Genomic DNA, 21,408 nt, shown 5'->3' with positions numbered 1-21,408 from the left:
GAAGACGCACTTCGAGCATTTCAGTCTGAGTCCCACTTTGTCCAGACGATGTAGAACCTCTTCCAGGTTGTTCAGATGTTGCTTGGAGTCACGATCTGTGATCTTGGAACACGACGGTTCTGGGGATGGACTTCAGTAGACTCTCCATGTTCCTCTGAAATATTGCTGCAGCCGAGCGAATTCCTTTGTGCGTGTTAATGTACGTAAACCTTTTCGACGTCTCGACCAGCTCCTGTGTCATGTAAGCCGACATCAAGTCCAGTTTGGTGAACAACTTCCCTCGGCTACATTTGCAAACAAGTCATCAGCCTTCGGTAATGGGTACTGATCCTATTTCGAAACCCTGTTGATCGTGGCCTTATAGTCTCCACAGATTCTGTTGTGCCATCACTTTTCAGCACAGGAACAATGGAGCTGGCCCATTCATTAAATTCAACCGGTGATCTGATTCCTTCACGCTGGAGTCTGTCTCGTTTGATTTCGACCTTCTCCCTCATCATATACGGAACTGCCCGAGCTTTATGATGGACGGGTCTTGCATTCGAGTCCACGTGGATCTGCACCTTGGCTCCCGTGAAATTGCCGATGCCTGGTTCGAACAGCGAGGGGAACTTGCGCTGTACTTGGGCACATGTATCTTTCTTCAACGACAACGTCTTGATGTCGTTCCAATCGCATCTGATTTTTTCAAGCCAGTTCCTGCCAAACAGCATTGGGCCATTGCCTGGGACAATCCATAGCTGTAACTCATGAACCGCACCGTGATACGACACTTTAATTGTGGCACTGCCAATCACTGTTATGAGTTCTTTGGTATATGCGCACAACTTGGCATTGACTGGACTCAGTCTGAGCCTCACAGCCTTACTATCCCACAGCTTGTCGAATGCCCTCTGGCTCATTATTGATTGACTCGCCCCCGTGTCCAGTTCCATCGAAACCAGCACCCCATTAAGTTTCACATTGATTATCGGTTTGCTCTTAGTTAGGAACGAGTACAGTCCATACGCTTCCTCCTCTGGTATCTCAGATTGCGTATCTGGATCCGCGCTAGTCTGATCATCATCCCCACCTGATGTGTCGCAGCACGCTTGCTCATCTGCGGACACTTGCGCTGGAGATGCTCCACTCTCAGACAGCCTTTGCAACTATATTGCTTAAATCGGCACTGCTGGTGCTGGTGATTTCCCCCACAACGCCAACACGGAGAACTTGGATGCATTCCCGCTGGCGGACTTTGGGCCGCCACAAGTTTTGCATACGCAGTCGGGTATGTGCCGCTCTGCCAAATCAATCATATTTACAGTATTTGTCGAGTTTCAATTTTTCACTGATATCTGCTTTAGACTTCTTTCCATCGTCATGCATGACTGAGCGATCGTGATGGCCCTGTTCAAGTCCAATGTCTCCACTGCCAGTAGTTTATGCAAGATCACCTCGTGGTTGATGCCGATTACAAAGAAGTCCCGCTACATGTCTGCCAACACAGCCCCGAACTTACACAGTCCCGCTAGATGTCTCAGGTCAGCAATGAATTCCGCCGCATTCTGGCCCTCTGAGCGAAAGTGTGTGTAAAATCTGTATCTCGAGATGATGATGCCTATATCTGGCTTGAGGTGGTCCTGTACCAGTGTACATAACCCTTCATACGTTTTCTCTGTTGGACTCACAGGAAGGAGTAGATTCTTTATCAGACCATAAATTTTTGGACCGCAAACCGTGAGGGACACCGCCCGGCCCGATCTGCATCGCCAACCTCCTCTATTTTGTTGGCCACGAAGAATTGGCCCAAACGGCTCACCAGGTCCGCCCAATAAAAAGAGCGCAAAGTTCGGTAGGAGCCACAGCAGTGGGTGCTGGAGATCGAGGCCGAAAGTAAAACAAAGAAGCAAAAAGAAATCAAAGTGTGACGTCACAGCCAAGCAGGTAAGTGATGGGCTGGTGGATTGGTATTTTATCTTTTTCTTTTCTTATCAGTAGGAAACCTTTGGCATTGTTGCCAAATTAAGTTAATTTAAGAGTTAAGTCATGGCAGGAGAGCCCAGAGCCATGTCATGCCACTTCCAGTATCCCTGACTACTATGTGTGCGGAAAGTGTATCCAGCTGCAGCTGTCAGACCGCATTGCGGCACTGGAGCTGTGCATGGATTCACTCTGATGCTGAGGATGTTGTGAATAGTACGTTTAATGAGTTGGTCACACCACAGGTAAAGGTTACAAAGGCAAATAGGGAATGGGTGACCATCAGGCAGAGCAGGAAGAGGAAGGTAGTGCAGGGGTCCCCTGCGGTCATCTCCCTCTAAAACAGATACACCACTTTGGATACTGTTGGGGGAGATGGCTCATCAGAGGAGGGCAGCAGCAGCCAAGTTCATGGCACCATGGGTGACTCTGCTGCACAGGAGGGCAGGAAAAAGAGTGGGAGAGCTGTAGTGGTAGGGGATTTGATTGTAAAGGGAATAGATAGGCATTTCGGCGGCCACAACTGAGACTCCAGAATGGTATGTTGCCTCCCTGGTGCAAGGGTCAAGGATGTCTCGGAGCGGTTTCAGGGCATTCTGGAATGGGAGGGTGAACAGCCAGTAGTCGTGGTGCATATAGGTACAGGATGAGGTCCTGCAAGCTGAATTTAGGGAGTTAGGAGATAAATTAAAAAGTAGGACCTCAAAGGTAGTAATCTCAGGATTGCTACCAGTGCCACGTGCTAGTCAGAGTAGAAATAGCAGGTTGGTTAAGATGAAGACGTGGCTTGAGGAATGGTGCAAGAGGGAGGGATTCAAATTCCTGGGACATTGAAACCAGTTCTGGGGGAGGTGGGACCAGTACAAACTGGACAGTCTGCACCTGGGCAGGACCGGAACCGATGTCCTGGGGGAATGTCTGCTAGTGCTGTTGGGGACAGTTTAAACTAATATGGCAGGGGGATGGGAATCTATGCAGGGAGACAGAGTGAAGTAAAATGGGGGCAGAAGCAAAAGGTGTAAAGGAGAAAAGTAGAAATGGAGGGCAGTGAAATCAAAGGCAAAAATCAAAAAGGGCCACATTACAACATAATTCTAAAAGGACAAAGTGTTAAAAAAACAGGCATGAAGGCTCTGTGTCTCAATGCGAGGAGCATTTGTAATAAGGTGGATGAATTAACTGCGCAGATAGCTGTTAATGGATATGATGTAATTGGGATTACGGAGACATGGCTCCCGGGTGACCAAGGCTGGGAACTCAACATCCAGGGGTATTCAATATTCAGGTAGGATAGACAGAAAGGCAAAGGGTGACGTTGCTGGTTAAAGAGGAGATTAATGCAATCGTAAGGAAGGACATTAGCTTGGATGATGTGGAATCTGTATGGGTAGAGCTGCGGAACACCAAAGGGCAGAAAACGCTAGTGAGAGTTGTGTACAACCAACAAACTAGTAGTGAGGTTGGGGATGGCATCAAATAGGAAATTAGGGATGCGTGCAATCAAGGTACGACAGTTATCATGGGTGACTTTAATCTACATATAGATTGGGCTAACCAAACTGGTAGCAATACGGTGGAGGAGGATTTCCTGGAGTGTATAAGGGATGATTTTCTAGATCTATATGTCGAGGAATCAACTAGAGAGCTGGCCATCTTTGACTGGGTGTTGTGAAATGAGAGAGATTAATTAGCAATCTTCTTGTGCGAGGCCCCTTGGAGAAGAGTGACCATAATATGGTAGAATTCTTCATTAAGATGGAGAGTGACACAGTTAATTCAGAGACTAGGGTCCTGAACTTAAAGAAAGGTAACTTCGATGGTATGAGACGTGAACTGGCTAGGATAGACTGGCGAATGATACTTAAAGGGTTGATGGTGGATAGGCAATGGCAGACATTTAAAGATCACATGGATGAACTTCAACAATTGTACATACCTGTCTGGCGTAAAAATAAAACGTGGAAGGTGGCTCAACCGTGGCTAACAAGGGAAATTAGGGATCGTGTTAAATCCAAGGAAGAGGCATATAAATTGGCCAGAAAATGCAGCAAACCTGAGGACTGGGAGACATTTAGAATTCAGCAGAGGAGGACAAAGGGTTCAATTAGGAGGGGAAAAATAGAGTATGAGAGGAAGCTGGCAGGGAACATAAAAACTGACTGCAAAAGCTTCTATAGATATGTGAAGAGAAAAAGCTTAGTGAAGACAAATGTAGGTTCCCTTGCAGTCAGAATCAAGTGAATTTATAATGGGGAACAAAGAAATGGCAGACCAATTGAACAAATACTTTGGTTCTGTCTTCACTAAGGAAGACATAAATAACCTTCCGGAAATACTAGGAGTCCGAGGGTCTAGCGAGGAGGAACTGAAGGAAATCCTCATCAGACGGGAAATTGTGTTCGGGAAATTGATGGGATTGAAGGCCGATAAATCCCCAGAGCCTGATATTGTGCATTCCAGAGTACTTAAGGAAGTGGCCCTAGAACCAGTGGCTGCATTGGTGGTCATTTTCCAACATTCTATAGACTCTGGATCAGTTCCTATGGATTGGAGGGTAGCCAATGTAACTCCATTTTTTTAAAAAGGAGGGAGAGAGAAAACAGGGAATTATCGACCAGGTAGCCTGACATCAGTTGTGGGGAAAATGTTGGAACCAATTATTAAAGATATACATGTTAGATGTGAACCTTACGGCTAAAGGGATCAAGGGATATGGAGAGAAAGCAGGAATGGGGTACTAAATTTGCATGATCACCCATGATCATATTGAATGGTGGTGCAGGCTCGAGGGGCCGAATGGCATACTCCTGCACCTATTTTCCATGTTTCTATGTAATAGCAGCGCATTTGGAAAGCAGTAACAGGATCGGTCCAAGTCAGCATGGATTTATGAAAGGGAAATAATGCTTGACAAATCTTCTAGAATGTTTTGAGGATGTAACTAGTAGAGTGGACAAGAGAGAACCAGTGGATGTGGTGTATTTGGATTTTCAAAAGGCTTTTGACAAGGTCCCACACAAGAGATTGGTGTGCAAAATTAAAGCACTTGGTATTGGAGGTAATGCATTGACGTGGATAGAGAACTGGTTGGCAGACAGGAAGCAAAGAGTAGGAATAAACGGGTCCTTTTCAGAATGGTAGGCAGTGACTAGGTTCAGTGCTGGGACCCCAGCTATTTACAATATACATTAATGATTTAGATGAAGGAATTGAATGTAATATCTCCAAGTTTGCAGATAACACTAAGCTGGGTGGCGGTGTGAGCTGTGAGGAGGACGCTAAGAGGCTGCAGGGTGACTTGGACAGGTTAGGTGAGTGGGCAAATGCATGGCAGATGTAGTATAATGTGATAAATATGAGGTGATCCACCTTGGTGGCAAAAACAGGAAGGCAGATTATTATCTGAATGGTGACAGATTAGGAAAAGAGGTGCAACGAAACCTGGATGTCATGGTATATCAGTCACTGAAAGTTGGCATGCAGGTACAGCAGGTAGTGAAGAAGGCAAATGGCATGTTGGCTTTCATAGCGAGAGGATTTGAGTATAGCAGCAGGGAGGTCTTACTACAGTTGTACAGGGCCTTGGTGAGACCACACCTTGAGTATTGTGTGCAATTTTGGTCTCCTAATCTGAGGAAGGACATTGTTGCTATTGAGGGAGTGAAGCAAAGGTTCACCAGACTGATTCCCGGGATGGCGGGACTGACATATCAAGAAAGACTGGATCAACTGGGCTTATATTCATTGGAATTTAGATGAATGAGAGGGGATTTCACAGAAACATATAAAATTCTGACGGGTTTAGACAGGGTAGATGCAGGAAGAATGTTCCCAATGTTGGGGAAGTCCAGAACCAGGGGTCACAGTCTAAGGATAAGGGGTAAGCCATTTAGGACCGAGATGAGGAGAAACTTCTTCACCCAGAGAGTGGTGAACCTGTGGAATTCTCTACCACCGAAAGGCCTACTCCTGCACCTATTTTCTATGTTTCTATGTTCAATCTTCTCCTTGCACGAATCGCTCCAACAATCCAATTGTGCTCATTTTTGCATGTTGCCTCATCGCCAAATGTTGTGTATGCAATAACTGTTAGATTGAGTACTGTTTAACTCCAAGAGGTATGACCTTGGCTCTACTTTATTAATGCCCAAAGTGATTAAGATACAAAATGGCTGGCCTTTTATACTTGGGCTTCACATACATGCGTGCAGCCCAATGGCCTCCAACAGTGACACCATCTAGTGGCTAGTGATTCCAAAACTAGATACATGACACCAAGTTTCTCCAGTCTCTCCACATAACTGAAGTTCTTCATCCCTGATACTATAGTAGTAAATCTGCACCTCTGTCAGGCTTTGAAATCCTTCCGCAAGTGTTGGGCGTGGAATTGGCCGCAGAACTCCAGCTGAAGCTTAAAGCATAACTTCCTTGTTTTTGAACTATATTTCTCGATTAATAAAGCCAAGGATCCCGTCTGATTTTTATTAACACCCTTCTAAACCTATTCTGTCTCTCCTCATTCATCCTTCGAAAATGTATCACTGCACATTTCTGTGTTAAATTTCATGTGCCATGTTGGCTTTCATAGCGAGAGGATCCTGAAGTCTGTTACTATCGTCCTTATTGTTTACGTTATTTCTAAGTTTCGAGTCAGCTGTAAAATTTGAAAATTAAAGGAGCAGTGGTCCTAATTTATTTTCTATTCGTTCATGGGATGTGGGCATCACTGACAAGGCAAGCATTTATTGCCTATCCCTAATTTCACTTGAGAAGGTGGTGGTGAGCTCCCTTCTTGAACCGCTGCAGTCCGTGTGGTGAAGGTGCTCCCACAGTGCTGTTAGGGAGGGAATTCCAGGATTGTTATCCAGTGACGATGAAGGAACAGCTGATAAACATCCAAGTCAGGATGGTGTGCGATTTGGAGGGAAATGTGGTGGTGTTCCCATGTGCCTGCTGCCCTTGTCCTTCTAGCTAGTAGAGGTTGAGGGTTTTGGAGGAGCTGCCGAAGAAGCCTTGGTGTGTTGCTGTAGTGCATCTTGTAGATGGTACACACTGCAGCCACGGTATGTTGGTGGTGGAGGGAGTGGATATGTTTAAGGTGGTGGATAGTCAATCAAGCGGGCTGCATTGTCCTGGATGGTGTCGAGCTTCTTTACGTTGTTTGAGCTGTACTCATCCAGGAAAGTGGGGAGTATTCCATCATACTCCTGACTTCGCCTTATAGATGGTGGAAAGGCTTTGGGGAGTCAGGTGGTGAAACACGCGCCGCAGAATACCCAGCCTCTGACCCGCTCTTGTTGCCACAGTATTTGTGTGGCTGGTCCAATTAAGTTTCTCGTCAATGGTGACCCCCAGGATGTTGATGGTGGGGGATTTGGCGATGGTAATGCCACTGAATGTCAAGGGGCGGTGGTTAGACTTTTGCTTATTGGAAATCAGCCGAAGTCTGAATGTTGTCCAGGTCTTGCTGCATGTGGGCATGGACTGCTCCATTATCTGAGAAGTTGCAAATGGCACTGAACACTGTGCAGTCATCAGTGAACATCCCCATTTCTGACCTTATGATGGAGGGAAGGTCATTGATGAAGCAGCTGAAGATGGTTGGGTCTAGGACACTGCCCTGAGGAACTCCTGCAGCGATGTCCTGGGGCCGTGATGATTGACCTCCAACCACCACAAACATCTTACTTTGTGCTAGGTATGACTGCAGCCAGTGGAGAGTTTTCCCCATGATTCCCATTGACTTCAGTTTTACTCGGGCTCCTTGATGCTACACTCAGTCAAATGCGGCCTTGATGTCAAGAGCAGTCACTCTCACCTCACCTCTGGAATTCAGCTCTTTTGTCCATGCTTGGACCAAGGCTGTAATGAGGTCTGGAGCCGAGTGGTCCTGGCGGAACCTGTTGTGTATGGAGAAAGAGTCAGACTATTGCAGTGCGACAGCTGCAGGAAAAATGCAGGGAGCAGTGCCAGACCTTATACATGGCCTTCTTCGACCTTACAAAGGCCTTTGACACTGTCAACCGCAGGGGTATATGAAGCGTCCTCCTCCGTTTCGGATGCCCCCAAAAGTTCATTAACATACTCCATCTGCTCCACGACGACATGCAGGCCGTGATCCTTACCAATGGATCTATTACAGCCCCAATTTGCGTCTGGACTGGGGTCAAACAGGGCCGTGTCATCGCCCAACCCTCTTCTCAATCTTCCTCGCTGCCATGCTCCACCTCACAGTCAACAAGCTCCCCGCTGGAGTGGAACTAAACAGAACCAGTGGGAAGCTGTTCAACCTTCGTCGTCTCTGCGCCATGTCCAAGACCACCCCAACCTATGACGTCGAGCTACAGTACGCAGACGACACCTGCGTCTGCGCACATACAGAGGCTGAACTCCAGGACATTGTCGACGTATTTACCGAGTATGGGCCTTACGAAAGTATGGGCCTTACGTTAAACATCCGTATGACAAAGGTCCTGTCCTCGCTGCAGAGCACTTCCCCCCAGTCATCAAGATCCACGGCGCAGCCCTGGGCAATGTGGACCATTTCCCATACCTCGGGAGCCACTTATCAACAAAAACAGACATTGATGAGGAGATTCAACACCGCCTCCAGTGCGCCAGCACAGTATTCGGCCGCCTGAGGAAAAGAGTGTTCGAGGATGAGGCCCTCAAATTTGCCATCAAGCTCATGGTCTACAGGGCTGTCGTAATATCCACCCTCCTGTATGGCTCAGAGACATGGGCCATGTATAATAGACACCTCAAGTCGTTGGAGAAATACCACCAACTATGCCTCCACAAGATCCTACAAATTCCCTGGCAGAACAGACGCACTAACATTAGCGTCCTCAATCAGGCCAACATCCCCAGCACTAAAACACTTGTTATGTATGGAGAAAGAGTCAGACTGAACACCATGAGCTCAAAGTAAAGTGTGACCGTAGTCTTTTATTGCAGGTCTCCAGAGTGCCTCTCCAACCTGTGAAGCCTCTTTATATACCTGTGCTCCCAAGGGATTATGGGAGTCCCCCTGGGACTCCAGGGGATGAGCCCTCTGGTGGCTGTACAAAGTATACATATATAACATATAGCATGGCTGAATTTCAAATTCAGATGGAGGGTGAGAAAATTGGTTCTCAAACCAGCGTACTAAGCTTAAATAAAGGAGACTATGAAGGTATGAGGGCAGAGTTGGCTAAAGTTGACTGGGAAAATAGATTAAAATGTAGGACGGTTGGTGAACAGTGGTGTACATTTAAGGAGATGTTTCATAACTCTCAAGAAAAATATATTCCAGTGAGGAGAAAAGGGTATAAAAGAAAAGATAGCCATCCGTGGATAACTAAAGAAATAAAGGACGGTATCCAATTAAAAACAAGCGCATTTAAAGTGGCCAAAAATTAGTGGGAGGACAGAAGATTGGGAAGCTTTTAAAAGCCAGCAAAGAATGGCGAAAACAATGATTAAGAAAGGGAAGATGGACAATGAAAGTAAACGCGCACAAAATATAAAAACAGATAGCAAGAGTTTTTATAGGTATATAAAAAGGAAAAGAGTGGCTAAAGTAAATGTTGGTCCCTTAGAGGACGAAACCGGGTAATTAGTAATGGGGAACACTGAGATGGCAGAAACTCTGAACAAATATTTTGTATCAGTTTTTACTTTAGAGGACACAAACAATATCCCAACAGTGGATAGTCAAGGGGCTACAGGGGAGGAGGAACTTAACATAATCACAATCTCTAAGGAGGTGCTACTCAGTAAGATAATGGGACTAAAGGCGGATAAATCCCCTGGACCTGATGGCTTGCATCCTCGGGTCTTAAGAGAAGTAGCGGCAGGGATTGTGGATGCATTGGTTGTAATTTACCAAAATTCCATGGATTCTGGGAAGGTCCCAGCAGATTGTAAAACTGCAAATGTAATGCCCCTATTTAAAAAAGGAGACAGACAAAAAGCAGGAAACTATAGACCAGTTAGCCTAACATCTGTGGTTGGGAAAATGTTGGAGTCCATTATTAAACAAGCAGTAGCATTACATTTGGAAAAGCATAATTTGGTCAGGCACAGTCAGCATGAATTTATGAAGGGGAAGTCATGTTTGACAAATGTGCTGGAGTTCTTTGAGGATGTAACGAACAGGATGGATAAAGGGGAACCAGTGGATGTGGTGTATTTGGACTTCCAGAAGGCATTTGACAAGGTGCCACATAAAAGGTTACTGCACAAGATAAAAGTTCACGGGGTTGGGGGTAATATATTAGCTTGGATACAGGATTGGCTAACTAACAGAAAACAGAGAGTCAGGATAAATAGATAATTCTCGCATTGGCAGTCAGTAACTAGTGGGGTGGCGCAGGGATCAGTGCTGGGACCCCAACTATTTACAATCTATATTAGCGACTTGGAAGGACCGAGTGTAACGTAGCCAAGTTTGCTGACGATACAAAGATGGGAGGAAAAGCAATGTGTGAGGAGGACACAATAAAGCTGCAAAAGAACATAGACAGGCTAAGTGAGTGGGCAAAAATTTGTCAGATGAAGTATAATGTTGGAAAGTGTGAGGTCATGCACTTCGGCTGAAAAAAATCAAAGATCAAGTTATTATTTAAATGGAGAAAAATTGCAAAGTGCTGCAGTACAGCGGGACCTGGGGGTACTTGTGCATTTTAAACACAAAAGGTTAGTCTGCAGGTACAGCAAGTGATCAGGAAGGCCAATGGAATCTTGGCCTTTATTGCAAAGGGGATGGAGTATAAAAGCTGGGAAGTCTTGCTACACAGGGTATTGGTGAGGCCACATCTGGAATACTGCATGCATTTTTGGATTCCATATTTACAAAAGGATATACTTACTTTGGAGGCAGTTGAGAGAAGGTTCACTCAGTTGATCTGGGGATGAGGGGCTTGACTTATGAGGAAAGGTTGAGTAGGTTGGACCTCTACTCTTTGGAATTCAGAAGAATGAGAGATGATCTTATAGAAACGTATAAGATTATGAGGGGGCTTGACAAGGTGGATGCAGAGAGGATATTTCCACTGATGGGGGAGACTAGAACTAGGGAGCATAATCTTAGAATAAGGGGCTGCCCATTTAAAACTGAGATGAGGAGGAATTTCTTCTCTCAGAGGGTTGTAAATCTGTGGAATTCGCTGCCTCAGAGATCTGTGGAAGCCGGGTCATTGAATAAATTTAAGACAGAGATAGACAGTTTCTCAACCGATGAGGGATTAAGGGGTTATGGGGAGCGGACAGGGAAGTGGACCTGAGTCCATGATCGGATCAGCCATGATCGTATTAAATGGCGGAGCAGGCACGAGGAGCCGTATGGCCTATTCCTATTCCTATATCTTATGTTCTTGTGAAAGCAATCGGAAGCCAAGTATCGACAGTAGAAGGAGCGCGCGGCAACCCAGGCACCTCAACCTCCCGTTCCTCCGACCACCATCTGCCCCACCTGTTGGAGACTGTACGTCATGCACTGGACTCTTCAGTCACCTGAGAACTAATTTTTAGTGTGGAAGTAAGTCATCCTCGACTCCAAGTAACTGCTTGGGAATGAGAAAAGGAAGTACCTTCACCTCATGGACTGCAGTGGTTCAGGAAGGTGACTCACCACCATGTTCTCAAGGCCTATTAGGGATGGGCAATAAATGTTGGCCTTGTCAGTGATGCCCACATCCTAAGAATGAATAAAAAATACTGAAAACCTAATTGAAGTTTTAACTTTATATCTTATCCCCATTAAACTGTACACCGAGACAGAAGTAATTATGAGACACAAACAGGCAAGCAGTAATCAGCTTAAAGTAGCCACATCTGGTCTTCTGCTAAAGTCCAATAAAGGAATGTTAAATCAGATTCCACCCATTCGTAGTCAATGGTCAGAACATCCAGCCACAGCTGTTTAATATCACCAGCAATGCTTCTGAACATAAAAAATGGAATGAGCAAAGGCCATTTTGTACATTGCTTCCACGGAACATATACAATGTACTCCATCATAGGGGGTGCGCACCACTCATCTAATCTATACAGTGTAGCACAAATACTGGCAGAGATCAAATTAGGTGCAAAATATTTATTCATTCCCATGTCTCACTATTCATTGTTCACTTACTAGCAGTTACACACCCCACCTGAACCCAATGTATCCCATGGAGTGTTTGATTTTCTCAGCCCAACCATTTCACCACCAACCCTGCTCCAAATTAGATCCACGTCCACATCTTTTTTTTGGATACTGTTAATCAGCTGCTTTTGCCAGCAGTTCATTTCCTGTGGAAAAAAAATATTCTTCTAATCACTAGTTTTTCTTCAGATTGTTAACTTTAAACCTGTCACTTTTAGTTTGATGCTCAGAGCCCACGTCAAACAGCTTACCTCCCATCTTCACCGTCTATGCCTCTCAGCATCTTGAATACATGGCTCATGTTCCCCCATGTTGTTTTCTCCAGTGAAAACATGTTGAGTCCAGCAAGTCTTTCCTGGTCATTTGTAACAAATCACAGAAGCTGCTCTCCGCTGTATCAATTACTGACCTTGCTTTCCTCTCCGCCTCGGGGAGGCTCCGAGCATCAACCCAACACCTCCACCGTGGCTGGGATCAGTAATTCAGCGCATTGGGAGTCTGAGACTGTGGCCATCGACTCCCTGGCCCAGTATGCCATTGCTCCAATGTGACGTGCTGCCGATCAGTGTGAATATCTATCATTCAGATGCCAGCAGGTCACTATAAAGAATGCGAGTTTGACTGGTAGAAACATAGAAACATAGAAAATAGGTGCAGGAGCAGGCCATTCAGCCCTTCTAGCCTGCACCGCCATTCAATGAGTTCATGGCTGAACATGAAACTTCAGTACCCCCTTCCTGCTTTCTCGCCATAACCCTTGATCCCCCGAGTAGTAAGGACTTCATCTAACTCCCTTTTGAATATATTTAGTGAATTGGCCTCAACTACTTTCTGTGGTAGAGAATTCCACAGGTTCACCACTCTCTGGGTGAAGAAGTTTCTCCTCATCTCGGTCCTAAATGGCTTACCCCTTATCCTCAGACTGTGACCCCTGGTTCTGGACTTCCCCAACATTGGGAACATTCTTTCTGCATCTAACCTGTCTAAACCCGTCAGAATTTTAAACGTTTCTATGAGGTCCCCTCTCATTCTTCTGAACTCCAGTGAATACAAGCCCAATTGATCCAATCTTTCTTGATAGGTCAGTCCCGCCATCCCGGGAATCAGTCTGGTGAACCTTCGCTGCACTCCCTCAATAGCAAGAATGTCCTTCCTCAAGTTAGGAGACCAAAACTGTACACAATACTCCAGGTGTGGCCTCACCAAGGCCCTGTACAACTGTAGCAACACCTCCCTGCCCCTGTATTCAAATCCCCTCGCTATGAAGGCCAACATGCCATTTGCTTTCTTAACCGCCTGCTGTACCTGCATGCCAACCTTCAATGACTGATGTACCATGACACCCAGGTCTCGTTGCACCTTCCCTTTTCCTAATCTGTCACCATTCAGATAATAGTCTGTCTCTCTGTTTTTACCACCAAAGTGGATAACCTCACATTTATCCACATTATACTTCATCTGCCATGCATTTGCCCACTCACCTAACCTATCCAAGTCACTCTGCAGCCTAATAGCATCCTCCTCGCAGCTCACACTGCCACCCAACTTAGTATCATCCGCAAATTTGGAGATACTGCATTTAATCCCCTCGTCTAAATCATTAATGTACAATGTAAACAGCTGGGGCCCCAGCACAGAACCTTGCGGCACTCCACTAGTCACTGCCTGCCATTCTGAAAAGTACCCGTTTACTCCTACTCTTTGCTTCCTGTCTGACAACCAGTTCTCAATCCACGTCAGCACACTACCCCCAATCCCATGTGCTTTAACTTTGCACATTAATCTCTTGTGTGGGACCTTGTCGAAAGCCTTCTGAAAGTCCAAATATACCACATCAACTGGTTCTCCTTTGTCCACTTTACTGGAAACATCCTCAAAAAATTCCAGAAGATTTGTCAAGCATGATTTCCCTTTCACAAATCCATGCTGACTTGGACCTATCATGTCACCATTTTCCAGATGCACTGCTATGACATCCTTAATAATTGATTCCATCATTTTACCCACTACTGAGGTCAGGCTGACCGGTCTATAATTCCCTGTTTTCTCTCTCCCTCCTTTTTTAAAAAGTGGGGTTACATTGGCTACCCTCCACTCCATAGGAACTGATCCAGAGTCAATGGAATGTTGGAAAATGATTGTCAATGCATCCGCTATTTCCAAGGCCACCTCCTTAAGTACTCTGGGATGCAGGCCATCAGGCCCTGGGGATTTATCTGCCTTCAATCCCATCAATTTCCCCAACACAATTTCCCGACTAATAAAGATTTCCCTCAGTTCCTCTTCCTTACTAGACCCTCTGACCCCTTTTATATCCGGAAGGTTGTTTGTATCCTCCTTAGTGAATACCGAACCAAAGTACTTGTTCAATTGATCCGCCATTTCTTTGTTCCCCGTTATGACTTCCCCTGATTCTGACTGCAGGGGACCTACGTTTGTCTTCACCAACCTTTTTCTCTTTACATACCTATAGAAACTTTTGCAATCCGCCTTAATGTTCCCTGCAAGCTTCTTCTCGTACTCCATTTTCCCTGTCCTAATCAAACCCTTTGTCCTCCTCTGCTGAGTTCTAAATTTCTCCCAGTCCCCAGGTTCGCTGCTATTTCTGGCCAATTTGTATGCCACTTCCTTGGCTTTAATACTATCCCTGATTTCCCTAGATAGCCACGGTTGAGCCACCTTCCCCTTTTTATTTTTACGCCAGACAGGAATGTACAATTGTTGTACTTCATCCATGCGGTCTCTAAATGTCTGCCATTGCCCATCCACAGTCAACCCCCTAAGTATCATTCGCCAATCTATCCTAGCCAATTCTCGCCTCATACCTTCAAAGTTACCCTTCTTTAAGTTCTGGACCATGGTCTCTGAATTTACTGTTTCATTCTCCATCCTAATGCAGAATTCCACCATATTATGGTCACTCTTCCCCAAGGGGCCTCGCACAATGAGATTGCTAATTAATCCTCTCTCATTACACAACACCCAGTCTAAGATGGCCTCCCCCCTAGTTGGTTCCTCAACATATTGGTCTAGAAAACCATCCCTTATGCACTCCAGGAAATCCTCCTCCACCGTATTGCTTCCAGTTTGGCTAGCCCAATCTATGTGCATATTAAAGTCACCCATTATAACTGCTACACCTTTATTGCATGCACCCCTAATTTCCTGTTTGATGCCCTCCCCAACATCCCTATTACTGTTTGGAGGTCTGTACACAACTCCTACTAACGTTTTTTGCCCTTTGGTGTTCTGCAGCTCTACCCATATAGATTCCACATCATCCAAGCTAATGTCTTTCCTAACTATTGCATTAATCTCCTCTTTAACCAGCAATGCTACCCCACCTCCTTTTCCTTTTATTCTATCCTTCCTGAATGTTGAATACCCCTGAATGTTGAGTTCCCAGCCCTGATCATCCTGGAGCCACGTCTCCGTAATCCCAATCACATCATATTTGTTAACATCTATTTGCACAATTAATTCATCCACCTTATTGCGGATACTCCTTGCATTAAGACACAAAGCCTTCAGGCTTGTTTTATTAACACCCTTTGTCCTTTTAGAATTTTGCTGTACAGTGGCCCTTTTTGTTCTTTGCCTTGGGTTTCTCTGCCCTACACTTTTCCTCATCTCCTTTCTGTCTTTTGCTTTTGGCTCCTTTTTGTTTCCCTCTGTCTCCCTGCATTGGTTCCCATCCCCCTGCCATATTAGTTTAAATCCTCCCCAATAGAACTATAGGTACTATCCGCGAAATTCCCAACGTGTGCAATGCAGTCATCGTCAACCTTATGACCAGATCTGATATAGCAGGCAAGGTAATAAATGGTGACATGTTGGATTAAATCTTTTGTTTGAACAGAATATACTATCAAGAGCTGTCTGTTCATGTTGCTCACCAGTAGGGTCATTCTCAACAAATAAATCGGCATTGCATCCTGCGACACAATACTGTCTATATAGTACATTAATTGCAGTTACTTCTGTGAATTATAACCACAGTCCTGTCACTGGCTCTTCAGATTGTACAGTTCGTCCTCTGGACATTCATACTCACTTTATAGAGCAACTCACAAAGGAGCCATCTTCTTTTCGGCCACAATTTCCAAATTGATTTCCTATTATGTTCATGTACCAGTAACACAAAATGGGACTGGGAACAGCAACTAAAAAGAAAAAAAAATTAAACAAGTTCGGCAAACACCAACTTACATTTATATAGCACCGTAAATATGTAAAACCTTTAACATAGAAAACATCCTAAGGTCCTTCACAGAGGGGTGTGGAAAATGGGCACTGAACTGAAACATAGACATAGAAACACAGTTCATGGCTGATCATTCACCTCAGTACCCCTTTCCTGCTTTCTCTTCATACCCCTTGATCCCTTTAGCCGTAAGGGCCATATCTAACTCCCTCTTGAATATATCCAATGAACTGTCATCAACAAATCTCTGCAGCAGGGAATTCCACAGGTTAACAACTCTCTGCAGCAGGGAATTCCACAGGTTAACAACTCTCTGCAGCAGGGAATTCCACAGGTTAACAACTCTCTGCAGCAGGGAATTCCACAGGTTAACAACTCTCTGCAGCAGGGAATTCCACAGGTTAACAAGTCTCTGCAGCAGGGAATTCCACAGGTTAACAAGTCTCTGCAGCAGGGAATTCCACAGGTTAACAACTCTCTGCAGCAGGGAATTCCACAGGTTAACAAGTCTCTGCAGCAGGGAATTCCACAGGTTAACAAGTCTCTGCAGCAGGGAATTCCACAGGTTAACAACTCTCTGCAGCAGGGAATTCCACAGGTTAACAAGTCTCTGCAGCAGGGAATTCCACAGGTTAACAACTCTCTGCAGCAGGGAATTCCACAGGTTAACAACTCTCTGCAGCAGGGAATTCCACAGGGTAACAACTCTCTGCAGCAGGGAATTCCACAGGGTAACAACTCTCTGCAGCAGGGAATTCCACAGGTTAACAAGTCTCTGCAGCAGGGAATTCCACAGGGTAACAACTCTCTGCAGCAGGGAATTCCACAGGGTAACAACTCTCTGCAGCAGGGAATTCCACAGGTTAACAAGTCTCTGCAGCAGGGAATTCCACAGGTTAACAAGTCTCTGCAGCAGGGAATTCCACAGGTTAACAAGTCTCTGCGGCAGGGAATTCCACAGGTTAACAAGTCTCTGCGGCAGGGAATTCCACAGGGTAACAACTCTCTGCGGCAGGGAATTCCACAGGTTAACAAGTCTCTGCGGCAGGGAATTCCACAGGGTAACAACTCTCTGCGGCAGGGAATTCCACAGGTTAACAAGTCTCTAAAGGAGATATTGGGAGGGGTGGCCTAAAGTTTGCTCAGAGGTGGGTTTTAAGTAGGGTCATAAAGGTGAAGAAAGTGGAGAGGAGAAGGGGTATATGGTGGGAAGATTGGTGAAAGGATTAGAAGGGGAAAACACAAGAGGCCGGAGTTAGAGGAACTAAACGTTCTGTTCCATTAGCGAAGGAAGATGACCTGACCAAGATACGGAAGACATATCTGTGCAACCAGCCAATCACTCAGCATCAAAAGGCAACTTTAATAGATGCCACACTTACTCGAGTGCCTAAAGCATTCAATGCAGCAAAGTGCTCTCCATAACCTACCCAAATAAATCACCATGGCCATTTCCCACAGTCATACACAAGGACCATAAAACATAGCAACATTTCACTCTGTTATGTAATAACTCAATAGACTGAATACTGTAACACAGGTATAAATCTGGCTCTGCTTTATTAGGGCCCAAAGTGATTACATTACATGATGGCTTGCCTTTTATACCTGGGCCCCACACATGTGAGTACAGCCCAATGACCTCCGACAGTCACGCCACCTGGTGGCTAGTAACTCCAAGCATACATATATGACAATATCCCCCTTTAAGATATTAATAACAGTCTGTTTACAAATTGAGACGGTCCGGGGCTTTCTGCTCCCGTGTTGATCGTCTCAGTTCAACTCCAGCCTTGGACGAGTGCTCTGAGTCTGTTATGACTGGGGGCTGGGTAGCCAGTCTGATGGGAGTGGCAATGACCATGTCAGGGATTGAATGTCCAGATTCATTGATGACAGCGAAGTCCTCTGATGACTGAGGACTGGTTGGTCACTGATTGTGTCTTCCTCAGACTGTTCCGGTTCATCCGTTATCTAATCAACATGTTTCCTGCATGTTTGCCCATTCTGGAGCTTAACGATAAACACTCTGTTACCCTCCTTGGCCGTAACAGTACCAGCGACCCACTTGGGACCTTGACCATAATTTAGTACACACACAGGATCATTGACAGAAATGTCGTGTGGCACAGCAGCGCGATCATGATACCACTGCTGCCTTTGACGTCTGTATTTAACATAATCGTTCAAGTCAGGGTGGACAAAAGAGAGCTTGGTCTTGAGACCTCTCCATCAATAGTTCAGCAGGGAGGACCCTGGTAAGCGTGTGGGATCTTGTCCTGTAACTAAGCAATATGCATGACAAGCGAGTCTGCAGTGAACCTTGAGTTACACGTTTCATACCCTGCTTGATGGTTTGGACAGCACACTCTGCTTGACCATTAGATGTGGGTTTGAATGGTGCTGACGTCACATGTTTGATACCATTGAGTTTCATGAACTCTTGAAACTCCAGACTAGTGAAGCAAGGTCCATTGTCGCTTACAACAATGTCGGGCAGACCATGAGTGGCAAACATGACACGAAGGCTCTCAATGGTAGCTGTGGATATACTGAATGACATGATTATACACTCTACTTGGAATATGCATCCACCACAACTAAAAACATCTTTCCCAGGAAGAGACCTGCAAAGTCGATGTGGATCCTGGACCATGGTTTGGATGGCCATGACCACAGACTCAGCGGCGATTCCGCTGGTGCTTTACTTAGCTGCATGCAAGTGTTGCACTGATGCACAAATGATTCCAGATCAGAGTCACTTCCAGGCCACCATACATGAGACTTGGCAACGGCTTTCATCATGACAATACCGGATGAGTGCTATGTAGATCATGTACAAATTTCTCTGCCTTTCTTAGGCATAACAACACGATTACTCCACAGTAAACAAACTGATAGAATGGATAGTTCGTCTTTGCGACGGTTGTACGGTTTGGTCTCATCACCCATTTGTCGGGTATGGCAGACCAATCACCACTAAGGTCACAGCGTTTCTTGGCAGAGGCCTATAAAAGCCGCGAGAGGCAGCGGGAGTTCGTGGTCGCTGAGGCGTGAGTCCGGGGATCGGCAGAGGCCTATAAAAGCCGCGAGAGGCAGCGGGAGTTCGTGATCACTGAGGCGTGAGTCCGGGGATCAGCAGAGGTCTATAAAAGCCGCGAGAGGCAGCGGGAGTTCGTGATCGCTGAGGCGTGAGTCCGGGGATCGGCAGAGGCCTATAAAAGCCGCGAGAGGCAGCGGGAGTTCGTGGTCGCTGAGGCGTGAGTCCGGGGTCAGCGAGAGGCCTATAAAAGCCGCGAGAGGCAGCGGGAGTTCGTGGTCGCTGAGGCGTGAGTCCGGGGATCGGCAGAGGCCTATAAAAGCCGCGAGAGGCAGCAGGAGTTCGTGGTCGCTGAGGCGTGAGTCCGGGGATTGGCAGAGGCCTATAAAAGCCGCGAGAGGCAGCGGGAGTTCGTGGTCGCTGAGACGTGAGTCCGGGGATCGGCAGAGGCCTATAAAAGCCGCGAGAGGCAGCAGGAGTTCGTGGTCGCTGAGGCGTGAGTCCGGGGATCGGCAGAGGCCTATAAAAGCCGCGAGAGGCAGCGGGAGTTCGTGGTCGCTGAAGCGTGAGTCCGGGGATCGGCAGAGGCCTATAAAAGCCGCGAGAGGCAGCGGGAGTTCGTGGTCGCTGAGGCGTGAGTCCGGGGATCGGCAGAGGCCTATAAAGGCCGCGAGAGGCAGCGGGAGTTCGTGGTCGCTGAGGCGTGAGTCCGGGGTCAGCGAGAGGCCTATAAAAGCCGCGAGAGGCAGCGGGAGTTCGTGGTCGCTGAGGCGTGAGTCCGGGGATCAGCAGAAGCCTATAAAAGCCGCGAGAGGCAGCGGGAGTTCGTGGTCGCTGAGGCGTGAGTCCGGGGATCGGCAGAGGCCTATAAAAACCGCGAGAGGCAGCGGGAGTTCGTGGTCGCTGAGGACAGCTTGTGCAGCTACACAGAGAAGGCAAAAAAGTAGAAAGAAATTGAAAGGTGACGTCACAGCCAAGGGGGTAAGTGATTGGCTGGTGATTGGTAAGTAGCTTTTCTTTTTTCTTTTCTATATCAGTGAGTAACAGTTAGCATTGTTGTTGCCAATTTAAGTGTATCTAAGGGCTAAGTCATGGCAGCAGAGCTCGGACACATGTTATGCTTCTCCTGTACTATGTGGGAAATCAGGGACGCCTCTGGTGTCCCTGACGACTACGTGTGCGGGAAGTGCATCCGCCTCCAGATCCTGACGAACCGCGTTGCGGAACTGGAGCTGAGGGTGGATTCTTTCTGGAGCATGCACGATGCTGAGAATGACGTGAATAGCATGTTTAGTGAGTTGATCTTACCGCAGGTAAAGGGTACACAGCCAGATAGGGAATGGAAGACCAACAGGAAGAGCAGTGCAAGGAAGGTAGTGCAGGGATCCCCTGCGGTCATCCCCTGCAAAACAGATACACCGCTTTGAGTACTGTTGAGGGGGATGACTCATCAGGGGGAGCAGCAGCAGCCAAGTTCATGGCACCGTGGCTGGCTCTGCAGCACAGGAGGGCAGTAAAAGAATGGGAGAGCGATAGTGATAGGGAATTCAATTGTAAGGGGAATAGATAGGCGTTTCTGTGGCCGCAACCGAGACTCCAGGATGTTATGTTGCCTCCCTGGTGCAGGGAATTATAGACCGGTCAGCCTGACATCAGTAGTGGATAAATGTGAGGTTATCCATATTGGGGTCAAAAACACGAAGGCAGAATATTATCTGAATGGCGGCAGACTAGGAAAAGGGGAGGTGCAACGAGACCTGGGTGTCATGGTTCATCAGTCACCAAAGTGGGCACGCAGGTACAGTCGGCGGTAAAGACGGCAAATGGTATGTTGGCCTTCATAGTTAGGGATTTTGAGTATAGAAGCAGGGAAGTCTTACTGCAGTTGTGCAGGGCCTTAGTGAGGCCTCACCTGGAATATTGTGTTCAGTTTTGGTCTCCTAGTCTGAGGAAGGACGTTCTTGCTATTGAGGGAGTGCAGCGAAGGTTCACCAGACTGATTCCAGGGATGGCTGGGCTGTCATATGAGGAGAGACTGGATCAATTGGGCCTTTATTCACTGGAGTTTAG

The 21,408-nt window shown here is 46.5% G+C and overlaps 1 protein-coding gene across 1 annotated transcript in view; it reads right to left on the bottom strand.

Moving 5' to 3' along the window:
* LOC139235179 (zinc metalloproteinase-disintegrin-like batroxstatin-2) overlaps positions 1-21,408 on the bottom strand; it is a 546,822-nt gene that overhangs the window by 259,849 nt on the left and 265,565 nt on the right. The window contains exon 13 of the mRNA XM_070866402.1: positions 16,149-16,257. Within this exon, the coding sequence (XP_070722503.1) occupies positions 16,149-16,257 (109 nt within the window). The remainder of the gene's footprint in view (positions 1-16,148; positions 16,258-21,408) is intronic.

The sequence above is a fragment of the Pristiophorus japonicus genome, chromosome 2 (assembly GCF_044704955.1).
Source record: "Pristiophorus japonicus isolate sPriJap1 chromosome 2, sPriJap1.hap1, whole genome shotgun sequence".
In the NCBI taxonomy this organism is placed as follows: Eukaryota; Metazoa; Chordata; class Chondrichthyes; family Pristiophoridae; genus Pristiophorus; species Pristiophorus japonicus.
Note: the sequence above shows the minus strand (reverse complement) of the source record. Positions and strands in the feature narration are given on the sequence as shown.